Below are 18,260 nucleotides of genomic sequence, written 5' to 3'. Positions count from 1 at the left end.
GCCTAAATCAATTTACAACTGGGAGAAGGAATTATGACCTTAGAGTTGACTCTGTTGTAGCTATGTAAATTAGTTTCACACACTATTCCCAAATATTCTAAAGGGTGCTTAAATTTTTTTTCCTTTTTTAATTAAAAAAAATCGTATTTCACTTTTCACATCCCAGTCAGCTACATATTACTTACTGTCTTGAGGTGTAAAAATTCTTTCAGGCTTAAGTTCCCACCCTCCCATGCACTTTAGTAAACTAGTAAGTGTTACTGAAAGCAAAAGGCTTCTCTGTAACCACCCAGCTGTGTAACTCAATCATTTCCTTTCCAGTAAGTACCCTTGTTGGGGAAAAAAGAAAAGTGATATACAGGGATGTACTGGTAAAGATTTAAAAGCCTCTCCACACCCCTCCAAAAAACCCCCCATACTTTTTAGTTTAATCTGAATTATTACTATTTTCTTCATCGTTTTCTTAATTCTAGACAGTCAACAGAACAATAAGACAGACCTGACTTGTAACATTTGCTAATTTCTGAAGTATAAATGCTCATTCTGAAAATTTTTAAAGTATTTTTTGAGTGGCTAGGTGGCACAGTGGATAAAGCACCAACCCTAGAGTTAGGAGTACCTGAGTTCAAATCTGGCCTCAGACACTTAATAATTACCTTGCTGTGTGGCCTTGGGCAAGTCACTTAACCCCATTGCCTTGCAACACTAAAAAAAAGAGTATTTTTTGGGAACCCCAAGTTCCCCCGTTGACCACTCAGTAGTTGTAAGGAACTCAACCAAAGGCTCACTTGAATGAGTTCATTCCAGACATTCTTTCAGTTTAGTTTAAGTTGAATCAATCAAAACATTTACTTTCAAACTACTATGTGGATAGAACACTAGAAAAGGAGTCAAGAAAGACTTAAGTTCAAACCTGACCTCAGACACTTACTAGCTTTGTGTCTCTGGGCCTCTTAAACTACTGTCTACCTCAGTTTCCTCAATTGTAGAATGAGGATAAATAGTGTCCCAGGAATGTGGTAATGATCAAATGAGATAATTTTTGTAAAACATTGAGTGGAAGGCATTGAGATTCCATTATGTGACAGTGACAGGGCTTCCTAGTCTTCCCATCTATTTCACACTAATGAATACTAGTCTCTCTTCAATGTTTTCCACTTGTGATGAATGCAGTCTTACTAAGGATTCTGCAGTATCTGTGCTGTGAATTTCTGATGAATCCCAAATATAGTATAAGTATCCATCCTTTGGCAAAAGAATTTTTAAAATTCTTGGGACAGAGAAATGCTTATAGGAATGCTTCTAGATAAGATAATTTTGCTCCTCATTGGTATTCTTTCCATTTATCCTCTGTTTTAATCAATCAAATGAAAAAGTATAAGGAGAGAAATAAGATGGCTAGAGAATCTATCATATTCTTTAAATGGGTTTTTTGCTTCTAAGGAAATCTGCTGATTGATGAGTATTGCTTAAATTTTTATATTACTGGTCTGTCAACAGGGAAATGACACATATCAAATTAAAGACCTAGAAGTTTCCATTCCATCACAAAGAATGAGCCACTGATTAGTCAAGCAGTAAACACTTTCTGTGAAGAGAAACACTGAAAAATGAGTTTATGCAAGGTAAAAGATGATAAGTAATTATAAATCCTAAAGTTGAAGGACCCTCTGTAGAGGTGGCTGTCTAGTTCTAATCCAAAGTAAATGCATAAATCCCCCTCTACATTTCCTTCCATAATTTCTCCCTTTTAAAATGATGGGACAGTCACTATCTAAGAGGATAGTTCATTTAATTTTCAGAAAATTCTATTTATAAAGAGCTTTTCCTTAAATTAATCCAAACTCTATCCCCCTATTGTTTCCACCCATGGGTCCTAATTCTACTCTAGGAAACCATGTTAAGATAAATCTACTTCTTCTGCTATGTGATAAGAATAGGGATGAGACTTGTGATTTTGGTAGGGAACCCTTGGCAAAGAATCTCTCAATGATGTTTAGCACCATCTCTGCAACTTAGAAACTCAGAGGGTTTCTTACAGCAGCACTGAGAGATTAAGGGTTTTCCCAGAGTCTTACATCCAGTAATTGCCAGAGCTGGTACTCTTTTATCCAATTCCTCCTGGTTTCAAGGCCAGCTCATCTAACACTATGCCACTTCACTGTCTACATCAGTGGTATCAAACTCAAGTAAAAACAGGGTCACAAAACTGTACATGAGAAACCCTGAAGGTTACATATTGACTTACTTTTCAAATATAATATTGTGTATGTTTTGTTGTATTTTTATTTTGTGAAGTATTTTCCAATTACATTTAAATCTGTTTATCCCCACCCCTCAACCCTGGAGTTGGAGTTGTGTTGTATAAATGTGTGTGTGTGTGTGTGTGTGTGTGTGTGTGTGTGTGTGTGTGTTTGATGCCTACACAATAGGTATCTTAAAACATTTGAAGGGTTATCTTGTCCTTCCATTCAACCCTTTATTAAAAATTTTAATATTCCCCATTTTCTTCAGCTAGGTACCATTTGCCATAGTTCTTAATCCTCTTGCCAACTTTGTCACCTTTCCCTAATAATGCTTTACTTTATCAACAATGGTGGTACTTGGAACAAAATATAGTACTATAACTATGATCTGACTTTTATAGAGCTTACTTTGTATTAGAACTATACTTATATTTGTGCAATCCAATACTTATACTGTATAAAAATTGTTTGGCAACCCATCACACTGGAGATTGGATGCAATTAAAATAAATCCTTAGGCTTATCTCCATAAATCGAGAGCTAGTCATGTGTGACAGAGAAAAGATTTCTTTCTCTATCCACTTAAGGCAGCTAGATGACTCAGTAGAGTAGAGTAGGACTGGAGTCAGGAAAATTCAACTTTCTGATTTTAAATCTGACCTCAGACATTTACTAGCTATGTGACCCTGGCCAAGTTGTTAATCCTGGCTGTCTCAGTTTACTCATTTGAAAATGAGAGGGAGAAGGAAATGATAAACTACTTCAGCATCTTTGCCAACAAAATACAAATAGGGTCACAAAGACCCAAATGAAAAAATGACTAACAACAATATGCCTATCCCTTCCCACCATAATTTTGAACCTAAGTGCAGGTTTCTTATTTATTTCTACCAATTTCCTTCTATCTGAACCCTGTGTTTCTATCTGTCAGGGTTGTGATTTTTGCATTTTAATTCATTAAAACAATGGCTAGTAAGAGTGTGGTCAAATGGTGGCAACTCAGACTTTTTTCATTTGCAGCTTTCTTAAAGAGATTACTAAGGATTTGCACTTGCAAAATTAGCTTAATCAGTTATTGTTCTCAGATAGATTATCCTTTGTCCATTTTTGGAGTGGGGAATCCCACAAAAATGAATTCTCTTAAAGTTGATAGGATCCTTTTACTCTATCCAATTTAGGATATTTCCAAAATTCTTGACTCCAATTAGTCATATCTCCTGTTGATGTGATCTTATGGAGTCGCTCAAATCTTTATATCCAGATTTGAGAAACTGTTAAGATTTAATACCCCTGGGGCCAGGAACAAAATTGATATTCAGGCTATTCTAAATTCAAGAGTGGATGGTGTTGGGATGGCTAGGTGGTGTAGTGGATAAAGCACCGGCCTTGGAGTCAGGAGTACCTGGGTTCAAATCTGGTCTCAGACACTTACTAATTACTTAGCTGTGTGGCTTTGGGCAAACCACTTAACCCCCGTTTGCCTTGCAAAAAAAAAGAGTGGATGGTGGATGGTGGTGGGAGTGGCTAGAGTGAGTGTGTGTGTGTGTGTGTGTGTATATATATATGTATATATATATATATATATACATATATATATATATATATATATATATTTGTCTTTTCAAGATACTTGGGGAATGGTTTAGAAGAAGGAAGTGCTAAATATATAAGAGACAGCTAGTTTCCAATTGCTAGGATGCTATTATACCTGGAAACTCTCAACATGTCTACAGAGATAACCCAGTCTCCATCAAGTGTCTAGGAGGAAGATCACTAAAGACTAAAACATTTTTGCTCAGGTTAAAGTGAGTGGAAGACACCTGTTTGGGTCTCAGTTGTAGCAGCTGATCAGGGAGAATGTATCATGGGTATGGAAGTTATGAGTTGGAGAGAATCAGTACTTGTACCAACACTGATGGCAGTTTATTTGTATTATGTGCTTTATTTTTATGCATCTTATTTTACAATTTTGTCCACTGTTTAAGGACCACCTGGGAAAAGGGTTACTACCAGAAGTTTGATTCCCAGTGGTGATATGGATATCCATGTTGTCCATAAAGAGTCAAAGTCAATGACAAAATTACAAAATGTTTCTCAGATCTGTGTGACTCTCTACTGTAGCTGAAGATTAGTGGAAAAGGAGGAAATCTGCTAAAATCATACAGACCTTAAGTAATTTATATTAAGGGTTATTATTGTTATTGTAGTATCTATCTAGCAACAAAGATGTAGACATCCACAAGAGGAATAGAACCACATCTATATTAAAATTCTTACTATAAAGGTGAAGAAGACACAGATAAATGAAAGGACATTTCTCAGGATATCTAGAGAATTTCATAAAAGTTGACAGAATTCATTTCATTGTGTTTCCAAAGGCAATAAGAAGCATCATTTCATGGTATAATTAGTTATCTGAACTTTCAGGCCTCAAAATAAGCACAGGCAAATGGGCTACAGTGATGATAATTGTAACTTATACCTCAATGACTTTTCACAAAATTAAAAAGTGAAGAAATTCCATAGGGAACTCGACATAGTTATCCAAACTAAATTAAGATGACTTGACATTTGAGGACTTCAGTATAAAGGTGGGGATAAGGGAGGATATATGTGTGAAAACTCTAGGCAAAAATTAGGATCAAGCTATGAAAGAATTTCTAGACAATTCAGAAGTTTCAGGTTGTACTGAACTTCCTGAATATTTTCTATCAAAAGATATCCTGAGGCACTGAACAAAATCATCTGTAAACTATGGTCCAGGTCCTCCAGCAGACACTTTGAGACCACATATATTACTATGATCTAGGGAATGAGAGGTGGTGGAGAGTTGTGGGGACAAACTGACTCCATAAGGATGAATTTTTCTTTGGTTCATCGCTATCATCTGGAAATGCTGTTAGCAAATCTTCCAGGGGTTGTTTCTGAGCCATTTCCATAGCATTTTTGGTGAAATCAATCTCTTTCATTAGATTATACACAATCCTTTCCATATTACTGCCATCCTGTACTTTAGACTTTCCCATGGAAGATAAACATAAGCTGTTGACTATTAAACAAGCTATCCATTTCCCATTGTACAGACTTAAAACTTGAGTAATTCACTGTCTTTTTTCTCCACTAAGATAACTACATGGAATGTCCTCTTTTTTTCTTCAAGGAGCCCATTGCATCAGGAAATCTCTCTAACTTGTAAACCCTAAATTTTGAAACTGGGAAGGTTTTAAGTTTGAGGTCAACTCTGGTATTGAACTTAGTCTGAATGAGTACAGAGTTCTTATGTGGTCCTGAACCACTTGCAGAATCTTGAAAGTTTGTCTTGGCTCTATTGGATTTATTTCCAATCAACCCTAAGTGCTTAATCCCTTCTTGGATGCCCCACAAATATTTGGGGTTTTTCCATGTGTGTTTAACTTTTTCAGCAGCTCTAGGCTTTTCTTTTTTTTAAAATTTGTAAGATATTGGGGTTGACTTGCCCAAAGTCACATACCTAAGTATTAAGAGTTTGAAGTTGAATTTGAACTCAGGTCCTCCTGACTCCAGGGACAGTGCTCTAGCCATCTAGCTGCCCTAGTTCTAGTCTTCTTCTTTTTTTTTTTTTTGCATGAATCCAGATGATTTATCTGGGGCAATTTTGAACTCTAAGGACTTGCCTGTTGGATCTAGAAATCCTGAAATTTTCTCTTTTTTTTAGGACCTCATCTTATTTCACTCCAGAATAAAGTGAAAAGGCAAAAGCAAAAGGGAATTCCAACCAATAAATTATATCACCTTTTGAAAATGATGCTATTAGAGAGAAAGGTGGAACTAATCATGTTCACTGTTATAGAGAAATCTGAAGTGAATGAAGGTTAGTACCCTCTCTGCAAGTTAGAGTCTCCTAGACTCCTAGAGTAGAGCTGACCCTCAATATTCCCAAGTGCGGTTGGAACCAGATAAAAATGTGACTAGGAAATAATTAACAAGATAAATGAAAACACAATAACCATAGATAACATTATATTTAAAAATTAAGTCAATATGAGGTCCACAGAGATCCTTTATATATGGATCAGTGACTTCCATTTCTATTTTAGTTTGATATGACTCTACCAGAGCACTGAAGGGGTTGAGTTATTTTGCTATGATCACATAGCCAATAGGTAGCAAAAGTGGGACTCGATTCATGTTACTATCTTTAAAGTCGGTTCCCCCTCCACTAAATTATATTGTTTCTGTTGCCACAACTAAGAGCAGGGGAGACATAATCAACTATCAACTCAAAAACCTACTTTTATTTTATGTATATACTGAGAGTATTCTTAATGAAAAAAAAAGTCTTTTGTGGATGATTGTCTATCAGGATATCTAGCAGACCCTATTCACTGGCACAAGACTTAACTGAAAAGTGTAGAAAATTTAAGATCACCCCCTTATACTGTTTGGTGATTTTATGTGTATATTTGATTTTGTAGAAGAATAAGCAGTTTTTAAATTTTTTTCAACAAAATGTCTTCATAGTGTAAGTATTTCTTAGGAAAGAACTTAAGACACTGAAATTGTCAAGTGAATCATAAAAACCTAGAGGTATATACTTATCTAAGGTCTTTGCCAGCACTATGAATCCTGATGATGATAGAAAACTTTGCTATCATTAGGGTATCATTTGCAGTGAGCCCAGGTAGCCAATAGCTATAGAAGCTGATGTTTTTAATATCAATATTCTTTTGGTGAGATATGGTTATAAAACATAGAACACCACAAACTTCCCAAAATTGAAATTTAGTATGATTTCTTCTCACATTCTTCCTGTGTTAAATGTCCACAGTATTTATTATGCACTTATAATCCTTACTCTATCAGAGGTAAGCTCCACTTCTAATCAAGGGAAACACCCATAAAGTCTGGGCTTTTATTTATCATGTCAAAGATGCTACTTTATTATTGTTGTGAGATAAGAAGGCATTGAATATGTCTACAGACATCAAGCATATATTATCATGGCTTGAGGGACTCTGGTGGAAAAAATGATAGGCCTGAAAAGAAGGGAATGTTGTTAGTTGAATTTCTCCCTTTCTTTTAAGGTACAGCTCAGATGTAGCCCTTTGTAGAAAGCTTTGCCTGATTTCTCTCTCTCCCCAATTTCTCATATTTCTCTTTCATTCTAATTTATGTTCTAATCATTTGTTTTCCAAATATACTTTATTTTATTAAATATTTCCCAATTACATGTAATTAAAAAATCATTTAAAAATTGAGTCCCTAATTTTCTCTTTTTCTCTAGGCCTTCGTCCACCCCTTGTGAGGGCGAGCAATATATCAATTATTCATATGAAGTCGCTATTGCAATTATTAGTGATTATGTCTAATTTTTCTACCAGACCATAAGCTTCTTGAATATATAAGACTATAATTTTTTTTCTTTCAGAGTGTCCATATGTTCTATATATATATGTTCTTAGAGGTGGTGGGGCTATGGAACAAGATTTTGGTACAGGAAAATTCCTATGTATATTCTTTTTACTATCACTTATGAGCTTAGAGAGTTGCCTGAGAAGTTAAATGATTAATGATCAGTAACTAGTATGCATCAGAAAAGGACATGAACTAGACTTTTTCTAACTCTAAGGCTCAGTCTCTGTCCTCTATACAAACCAACCTCATTTCCCTCTACATAGCAGGCACTTAATGAACACACATCTGTTTTCTGAGTGGTTAATTTCAAGAAGACATTTTGATTATTTATTTTTTTTGCAAGGCAATGGGTTTAAGTGACTTGCCCAAAGTCACACAGCTAGGTAATTATTAAGTGTCTGAGGTCAAATTTGAACTCCGATCCTCCTGACTCCAAGGCCTGTGCTCCATCAACTGCACCACCTAGCTGCCCCATCATTTTGACTATTTCAGAGAACAGAGGTAACCCTAGAAAGATGCTTACTAAATAGACCCTGATGGAAAAACTCTGAAAATATCTCTGAAAATGGATTATTTTCCACTTTGCCATTTCATGATCATAGCCATTCAAGAAAACAAAAAGCAGTAATCCTCCTTATTCTCCTTAGTACCTGTACATGGAAAGATTGGCTACCTAATGACTAAGCATGGAAGGATGGTGAACTAGAATTTCTTTTCTTTTTTCTTAAGGTTTTTTGCAAGGAAACGGGGTGGGGGGGTTGAGTGGCTTGCCCAAGACCACACAGCTAGGTAATTATTAAGTGTGTGAGGCCGGATCTGAACTCAGGTCCTCCTGACTCCAGGGCCAGCGCTCTATTCACTGCGCCACCTAGCCGCCCCTGAACTAGAATTTCCATGGACTATTTCTTTCCCATTTGGAAGGAATTAGTAGTACATATATAGGGATCCTAGTAGTTTTTCCATATCAAAAAGATCACTCATTTATTTACAACCAACACATTGTTAAAAACAAACTTTTTTTTTATAGAGATAAGAGTAATGTTACAAAGTCAGCTTCTTGGGCTAATTTACAAAACAGTGGGACCATAACCATTGGTCCATCAGCATTGAACTTATTCTTTTCAGTCATTTATTGTGATATAACATGGTAATTGACACATATCCTGATATCTGAGATCAAGATGTGATGAAAAAGATGTCTCATGTCACAGTATGAAAAGGCCTTCATTTTAATACTTTATTCTACAAAGTTTATGCTGCTCAGTTGTATGAAAGAATTGAGATTTATAACCATCTCCAAAACCCACTTTATTGGGTCAACTTATATATATGAATTTAAGGGTTAATTTCATGTAGGCTGAGATAAAATTTTATTCCATCAGTATAATAAAGATGCATTTACAAATTCAAGATATTTATAACAGAATAGAAAGTTGTTAGCATAGCAAAAGCAAACACCTATCCAGCTTATTAAAACTCATACTTCTTTTCACATAGGTATGTATCTAAAGTTATTTAACAGGAGTCATCTTTAGGAATTCTGGACCTGCAGTACTGCTCATGATCCACATACAATGAAGAAAACACAGCTTTTAAGGGTTCAAGAAACTAGCACTATATAGATTATCTGGCTGGTTATTATGTAACGCCATGATTGCAATTCTGCTAAAGATATGAATTCTCCCAAATGGGAATGCTAGGCTGCAAGCTGCATCTGAGTCCAACGTTTATGTAAGCCTTTCAGCAATTTTAAATGAATAAAGTAGAAGTTCCAAACAGCAATTTGGTTATTAAAATAGAACAGTAAAAGGAGTAATAGTTCCCATTTAGGAAAAGAAGCAAAATTACATTGCAAGGAAGAAAAAGAAGAGGAAAAAAAATGTTCAGCTTCTCTAGTTAAAGGAAAGTCTGATTAATTTTGTTTTCTAGAAGGCTGAAGATAAAATATATCCTCTCCAAGAAGTCTGGCATTAGGAATAAAGTATATAAAGTGAATGAAATATTTATTAGGAATATACAGAACTCTTTTCAGGGGACTCATTTGAATAACCAACAACAAGCCTTTCATTTAACAGAGGAAGATGGTTCCAGTTAGAGTTCAAGCAATCTTTCAAGATAATAAAAATAGTCGATGAATTTTGAACTAGTAAGAGAGGCAGCACAATATAGCAGATAGAAGGTTGGTCATGGAGTCAAGGTAGATCTGAATTCAAATCCTACACTCTGATATATAGAATCCATGTGTCTGTGGGCAAGTAATTCCCACCATCCTAATTTCTAAGAATCTTCAAATAAATTATAGATGATACACTAATCTGACTTAATGGATAGAGTTTCCATATTGGGGGTCACCCATTCTTATTAAATCCAGATTAAAAAAAAGCCAAAGTACCCTCCCCATGTAATAGAGGGTGAATGGCACATGAAGAAAAGGTAAATTATAACACAGGATTATTGGACTGAATAGACTGTAGTTTTGACCCTGTTTAACAATTCCTATGTTTCTTGGACTTTGCATTCCATCAATTAATCTTAGAGCAAACAATCATCTTATTATACAGCTTGATGTTCCAAATGATTTTCTTGACCATAGCTACAAGTTGGTGGAAAATAAGGATTCAGTGAGGCACTTTAAAAAAAAATTCAGCCATTGCATTTAACAAAAAAAGTTAAAAGGGTAAGATCAAACAAAAGGTTTGAACTCATCTCACTCCAACCCAAGATGAAAATGAGATTCATATCATAGATACAGCCTTGTTGCAAAGATGCTCCATGAGTATTAATATGGAGATAATGTTACACAGATTGGTAGGATTTTCTTAACTGTCAAAGTTGACATTTGGGTACTCATGTCTTCTGATGTCAGCCTATATATTTGCATTATGTCCCATTGAAACCCAGAGTTCCATGAAACATCTTTCTAAAGACAGTGGTGTCTTGGTAGACATTTTTAATGTGTGTTTAGTACATTACATTCAGGGATGAGCTCTGTAGCAAGGAATGGAATCTTAAGGTCTACTTCACCAAGACTGACTGATCACTTGCCAGGGATGTCATAGAGGGGATTCATGATTCAAATAGAGTTTAGACATTTTAAGGCCCCTTCTAACCCTTAAGATTCTACGATTCATGAACAACAGTAGAGAATGACTACCTATTGGAATCTGAAAACCAATGATTTACCACTGTTAACCTTCCAAATGCTTATGTTTCAAGGCCCAACTGCAGTGCATGACATGATAGTAGTAACAACAACAAAAAAACAGGTGTTTGAATTTGATTTTGTAATACAGGGGGTGTGACTTGGAGAAGGATAAGCTGGTTGAAAGAGTTATAAGGTTTGTAAACTTTGGGGTATTTATCTGCAAGGCTATAATAAGAAGGCCTTCAATCTTTTTTTTTTTTGTCAGCAAGTGATATCAAATTGAACTGAATAATTTACCCATGTATAATCATTATTTGAACTCAGTGATTGAGAATGAATAAGGCACTAGTCAATGTTTGCAGCACACAAGTCTATCATATATTCTCAAATAATAATTATGTTTCCTTTTGCTTTTCTGAGGAGAATCATTTCTGCGGTCAAACTACTCTTATTGGAAGAAAGGTGCCTTCCTGATCATTCTTTTAGAGTTTGAAATGACCTTAGGGAATAAAACAATTTCCTCTAGTCTTCTTTCCTCCCAGCCTTCTATCATATTGATAAGCATAGATAGCTTCAAAGCCGAAAAGTGAATAAACCATTTCACAGGGAAGCAGTGGAACCCCTGCTTCCCCCAAAAAAGTAAAGCAAATCAAAATGCTACAGAGAATCATGCCTTCTGCATAGGAATGTTTCTGCCTATCATTGCCCAGATGTATTCTTCTGAGAATCTGAATGTCAATTTTGTATTGAAGTACTTTTTTGACCAACCTGCCATTGCTAAATATGGTCAAGTTAGAAAGTACCTGCCCTATATTTCATGAGACTATTGGGGTAGATATATTGCTGTTGGTACTTGGATAGAAGTAGATTCTAGGATGTGATATTTCTACCTGGGCAGAGTAGGGAGATAAGCTGCAGTTCTCTGCCAGCACAATGTCTCTCCTCAAATGTGCAAAGGGTAGCTATTCTTCCTCCTCTCCTCATTCAACCTCCTACTCCCCCCCCACCCCCATTACTTCAAACGGCCTCTTCACTGTAGCTATTCCAAGAAAGCTTGTGTGGTGTTTCTCACCTCTCCTTCTAGAACTAAAACAGTGTTGTCCCAGTGGAACCAGCTGCTCCCTTCTGCCTTTAGAGCTGTCATTTGCAGATCTAAACTCGGGCTTACTCTATTTAGTTCAAGGGTACTCTAAGTCCCCCCCCCCCCGCCTTGTATTTTTATGTAACCTAACTTACTAAATCTTACTACTCTTTAATGGAATGGTTATTGATCCCCGCATTATATCAAAGCTATCTGTGTAGCACCCTACAATAAATGGAATCTGTGTTAAATGTTCAGGCTGGATAGGCTGACCATTAGTGTTAAACAATGTCATTAAAACCCACAGACCTTTAAAAAAATCAAATTCTTTCATAAAAGTACAGTATTCTTTAAAAAAATACAATTCTAGCACATGCACCATTTTCTAACTGGTTGACATGTCCAGCCAAACATTATTTTAAAACAATCAGAAAGTTTTACAATAGTGAGACAGATCATCAGTCATTCCTTAATACCAGGATCCAGCTGATAAAACTGATGTACATCTCTGTTTCTTCTGACATGGTAAGAACCAAGTGGTTGAAAAAAGAAGCATTGTGGTTGGTGAGAATGCTTTCTCTTGTTCAGAGAGCAAATTGGTCTGTTGTTTTCAAAGAGAAAGACCAGCACAATGTTCCATGTTGATATTACTATACATTAAAACAGTGACATTCCAAAATGTTCCACTCAAATGCTTTCCCAGCATCTTTGATAACTCGAACTTCCATTAGCATTCTTATGTCTTCATAAGATTTTCCATTCAAATCTGCAGCTGTGAAGACGCATTTTGTTCTTCCACCAATTCCTCAGGAGGATCTTTGTATATATTACATTAGGATATAACCAAGTTGATCCCAAGAAAGAAGATTATATGTAATAATGCTTAGCATTTATATAGGCTCTTTTGATTTCAAAACACTTTGTAAATATTTCCTAACCCTCACAATATTCCTGTGAGGTAGGTGGGTATTACCGTCCCTACATTACCAATAGAAACTGGAGGCAAAGGGGTGATGTGTCTTGTCTCTAGCTATAGAAAGAGTCAGGAGAAAATCTGAGATTCTTTCATCCTGGCTGCCACCTATGTGCTCAGACTAGACCATGCCTCTCTCAGGTGACAACAGCCTCTATTAATGTATTTATGGGTCTATATTGTATATTTATAAAATAACGACACACAAGAGTATAGAATAACAAGCCTAATCAGCATCTTTTTGCTGAGTAGTAAAATATGGAAACAGTTTTAAAATTGCATTTCTCTGAAAAGCATTTGGTATCGTAAATGACTGTAGAGGAAGAATGCTACAAACTTTTGCTGACTTACTCTTAAAAGCATCATAATGATTCTAAGCAAAGTAAAATAATTGTTCCACAAAGATTTTTCCTCCAGAATACCAGATTCTTAAAAAAATGTAAAATAAATATCCCTCTCCCCCACACCCAATCCAAATCCCAACAAACCCAAACCAAATATGGCTTTACTTTTCTTTGTTGGGAACTAGTAGTGATTGATTTTCTTCCAAATTGAGAATCCACCTGACTTTTGTTTGGAGCAGGCAAAAATGCTCAATACATTGCATGTTGCAGTTCAAAAATAGCAATTTAGTAGAAAAGCACAGTTGAAAAGTGAAAATTGAAGACTTCCATTTCCTTTGTGTAGTCATTCAGAGGAATAAGGCATTTGCAAAAGATACTGCACTCAGAATTAATGTTGTAGAGAAATAACATAAATAGAATTTAGAAGGAATCCTTAGAACAAGAAAATTTTATAAGGGGTGAAGAAAATATAAAAACCTATGCCTTTGGAAAGAATTGAGTGAGAAGACCAAATGACATTTTTACATATATTTTTGGAGTATGGCATATAAATATAGGCCAATAATGCTTGGATGATGGTGTGATGGTGCAAGAATGGGGAGTGATTTATGTACCCCTACTGGTATCCTTTCTAAGGTGAAATACCCATACTCCTCTATAAGTCAACAAATCTTGAAGTGGCATCACAGAGCTCACCTTCATTTCCCCTCAGATCTTGTAGTGATAACCAGACAAGGAAACAGAAAGAGAATTGAAGTCTTTAAATTCAAATGTAAAACTTGAAAACTAACCTCTAAGCAGAAACGACATTCATTGTCAGAAGTAACAAATATAAAAGTCTTAAATTATTGTATATAGAGCTATAATATAGTTATATAGATGTTATTGTATACAGTTCAGAGAACATTTTTGATGTGTGCTTTTTCCTTAAAAAAGACTTTTTTTTTGGCTTCCCCACATCTCCTAGTTTCTCATTAGTAGATATGAAATGTTCATCTGTCCATCCTGGCAAGTTTCTTCATTCATGTTGTACACTCAAAGGGTCATTATCACTTGTATTGTATGCTACAGTTGTATTATTTGTTGCCAATTTGTTAAGTTTGTGGTTAGAACAGTTTGCCTGTTTAGTTGGTTGTAAGTTTTTGGCATAGGGTGAATACCAGTCCCTTTCAAATACCCCTTTAAGTTGTCTGATGATGCTTGTGCTGTTTTCCACATCTGCCTGGTTAATAACAAGACCTGTGCCAGCATTCTGGGTAAAATCATTTCCTACCCAATCAAAATTCCCTGCAAACAAACAGAAAAATGTCTTCATGGTGAAAAGTTCATATCCAATGGGGCCTATTGAAAAATATAATTAAAAATAACACTATTCATGTCTTCCTCAAATAGGAACTGTGATGGGGAGAATGGTTTGCATTGACAGCTCTGGGGAAAGGAAAAAATATTCTAAAACCACTTACATATGGCATATTAATATTTGCATATTATTTTGGCGTTTTCTCATCAGTTTTGCTCAATTTGAAGCTCAAAACAAGTCATCTGCTGTTCTTTTTGTAAATGTTATTTCTTATTGACATTCACAAGATGCACTAAATACAGCAACATCTAAAGTATATAGGAATGAGCTTAAAACTCCTGTGAACAATTAATACCTTTTCAGAGATGGCATACTCACTATTCACTACTCCATACATACTCATATAAATGTAAGGCATAGTCCAGAGAGGAAAAAAAAATTGATCCCAGCTAGACACATTTTTGTGTCTCTTTAACCAGAAGTATAAAATATTTTCCTGTCAGACTTTTTTTCCTATCCTGGAAGCTAGATGGCTACCCAATAAGTCCTGGACAGAATGCAAGGAAATGGTTTAAAAAAAAAACTAGAACTGATGCTGAAGAAAAATCAAATTCATCTATAACTATTTAGCTTCATTGTGAAGGTATGCATTAGTAACACCTTTGTAAGACCTCTTTTATCTCGGTTTTCATGTCTGGAGCCCATAAGGAGAGCAAAGTCTTGCCCTCAAATTGTAGATTTAGTCTTTTTGCTATGCTTATCTTTTTTCTCTGTTTACTGAAAAGTAGACAGGATAGCTCAGTATGCAATGTTTATTTTTTTCACTTTTGACAAACTAATTCTGAAATACTTCTTTATTGTGATCTTTTAAAATTGTTTGAGGTTTCCATGGATGAAACAAATAAAGAAATGATGGAAAAGGTAATTTAGTGATTGTTTAGAAAGTAAGAATACTTTCAATAAAAATAAGATTCATCCAGATTAATCTTATTTCCCCTCCTCTTACATATCATTCAGTTTAAGTATCTACATTTCCATCCCTTTTTGGCTAGCAGGTGGTACCAGTTGGTAGATTTGGCAGACTTCTCTGGGGCATCATGCGATAAAAAGGTTGTTAAAGACCAGTGGCAGATTTCAAGGCCCTTGATTTTTCTTGGAATAAGTAACCCTACTTCATCCCAACCATGCCATGCTTTTTTTACTGAGAGATAGAATTTTGATTTTGATATTTATCTATAAAATTATCTAATTTGATAAGAAAATCCTGATCTATGATACTGTTTGAGTGGATAAGAGATTTACTTCAAGTGGTTGGATGGGTAATTTGAAGAATGACCTTGAGAAAAGCAAATCAAGATGTTAGTCCCTGTCATGTTTCTTGACCTTCAGGTCCCATATCATTAAAGTCTGATGAAAGTAGATTTCTCTTTGATGAGATCATTTTTCTCCTGCTTTGAGCTGAAGAATCTTTTCCTTTGTATTCTATCTTCTAATCTATAGAAATTATTGAAATTCCTTTTTTATTTCTTTAATAATGAGAGTTACTAGTTATTCATAAAGGTCTTTTGTGTAATTAACATTTTATGAGTAGAAGCCAAGCTGATAAGTATAAGCTAAGGACTCATTTCCCTTTTGAAAATAATCAGGGATAGAAATAGTTGTTCTTAACTCCTTAGAATTGTACCACTGTACTAGAGATTTTTGAAGGTTATAAATTCACTTAATTCTAACCTGATATCCCTCTTGGAGTCTGGAGGAGAGATTTTTTCACCCTTGGCAATCTTATTAGCTATGTGACCCTGAAGAAATCTCATAGCCTCAGTTTCTGTGTATGTAAAATGGGAGGGCAGGAATAGATGACCTCTGATGTCTAAGACCTTTTAGCTTTTAATCCATAAATTATCTGTGATGATTCTGAATAAGTCACAACTTCTCTGACCTTCCATTTCCTCATCAGAAAAATGGGGATGATTGTATCCCTGATCTTAACAGAATTATTGTGAACATAAAATGAGATAACACATGTAAGTTTCTTTGCAATCTTTAATATACTATACATACATGTGAACTATTATTATTCCTATTACTATTATCATTGTTGTTGTATTGTTAGGCTGCATCCTCAGGCTCCACAACTGGAGTATAGAATTTTAGATATAGAGGACCTTGGAGACCATCCAGTTGAATTCTATCCAGTATAATAAGCTACAGATTTATGGTCTTATGGTATTTTAGAATTGGAGCTTAGAGATCATCAAGTTCAAAACTTTTGTTTAGCAAACAGAGGATACAAGGATAATGTGTTCCTAATAATTTTCACTTTTGGAATTGCTAGCTTGGGGGATCCTGAGAATGTGAATGACTAAGAGAGAAGTAGCTAATTTTAATGTTAGAATGCTTGACTTTTCTCTTACTCAAGACTTTTGAGATGGAAACTGTGAAATTCCCTTACTTGTGAATTCCAAGAAAAAAGGACTTTGCCCCCCCCCCCCCCCCCCCAGATGTTCATTACTTACATAACTTGGGAGTTGGGAAAAGAGCCTCAGTGACTTGACTATTCAGAGTTGGCAAATAGAACAAATTAAAGATCCCTAAATAAGGGGAAGCTAGGTGGCACAGTAGATAAAGCACCAGCCCTGGAGTCGGGAGGACCTGAGTTGAAATTTTAACTCAGACACTTAATAATTACCTAGCTGTATGATCTTGGGCAAGTCATTTAATGCCACTGCCTTCCAAAAATATAAAGATCCCTAAATAAAACATTCCACAATTCCAATCTTTAAAGCATGCTATATTCTTAGATATAGTAAGCAGAGAAAGATTCATTCAATGCTTTTGGTTAATACTTTCAATTTGATTAATTCTTGGGCACTTTGAATCTATCTTTGTCCAGCAGGCAAAAAGGCTAACATAACCAATGACCGTTATTTCTTTTGCCTTTCAACTCAGCCTACTGTTTCTCATTTTGCCTTATTAGATATTGCCAGGAAGCATGTCTCCTTTGACCATGCTGTTTTCCTGATTAATGTATTATCATTGTTCCCAGAAGTAGAATATAAATGATGCATAAAACTTTTCCATATCTATTAGCAGACTGTGGAATCAAATGAGTAAAAAGATGGGTTATTGGTAGAAGCACCCAGGTGTGTTCTTGTCAGAAAGTCTTTCTCTCTTGAATTCTAGAAGGTCTTTAAAAAAATAGGAGATGCTTTGATGATCTGCTTTTGGCTATTAATGTTATTCCTGGGACAAGTTATTGCAGTGGAGAACAAAAGTTTTGTAGATTGTGCAGACTAGACTAAGTTTGTACCAGTGGCAGGCAGGGATTAAAAGTATTCAGACCCCTGCAAAGTGTATGAGAAAGATATAAAGATAGCTGCAAATTTACCTCAGGCAGGGTGATAATTAATTAGAGTATCTTGAGGGTCAGCTGCATAAACCTGTTGGTGATGCAGAACTGGCCAATGTTATTCAGCTGCAGAAGGAGACTGCAATATGCATCAACTGATGTGAAAGCAGTCATGTGTTTAGTGTTGTGGACCTTTTCTAGGGCTGGTCTCAGCTGCCTAGAGGATGTTTGAGAGGATGCCTAGGGAATGCTTTCAAACTCATATTCCCTCTGACAAGAAGCTTCTTGGGTGCCACTTTTCTTATTCAATTCAAATTGTAGAAGGTATCAACATAGAGACTGGAACAATTCAGTCGTCTGGAGGAACTGACCTGAAATAAGATGAGTGCCTTCTAATACAACTGGCATAGTATATATGAAACATCCTT

The 18,260-nt window shown here is 35.6% G+C and overlaps 1 protein-coding gene across 3 annotated transcripts in view; it reads right to left on the bottom strand.

Moving 5' to 3' along the window:
• Positions 1 to 8,514: 8,514 nt before the first annotated feature.
• The window catches only part of PLD5 (phospholipase D family member 5), a 397,224-nt gene continuing 387,478 nt past the window's right edge, over positions 8,515 to 18,260 (bottom strand). For all 3 annotated transcript variants that reach the window (XM_074222900.1, XM_074222901.1, XM_074222902.1), the window contains one exon: positions 8,515 to 14,470. In XM_074222900.1, coding sequence (XP_074079001.1) covers positions 14,202 to 14,470 — 269 coding nt within the window. In that variant the 3' untranslated portion in view covers positions 8,515 to 14,201. The remainder of the gene's footprint in view (positions 14,471 to 18,260) is intronic.

This window comes from Macrotis lagotis, chromosome 2 (genome assembly GCF_037893015.1).
Source record: "Macrotis lagotis isolate mMagLag1 chromosome 2, bilby.v1.9.chrom.fasta, whole genome shotgun sequence".
NCBI classification, from domain to species: Eukaryota; Metazoa; Chordata; class Mammalia; order Peramelemorphia; family Peramelidae; genus Macrotis; species Macrotis lagotis.
The sequence above is the reverse complement of the archived record's forward strand: the minus strand, read 5'-3'. Positions and strand labels throughout refer to the sequence as shown.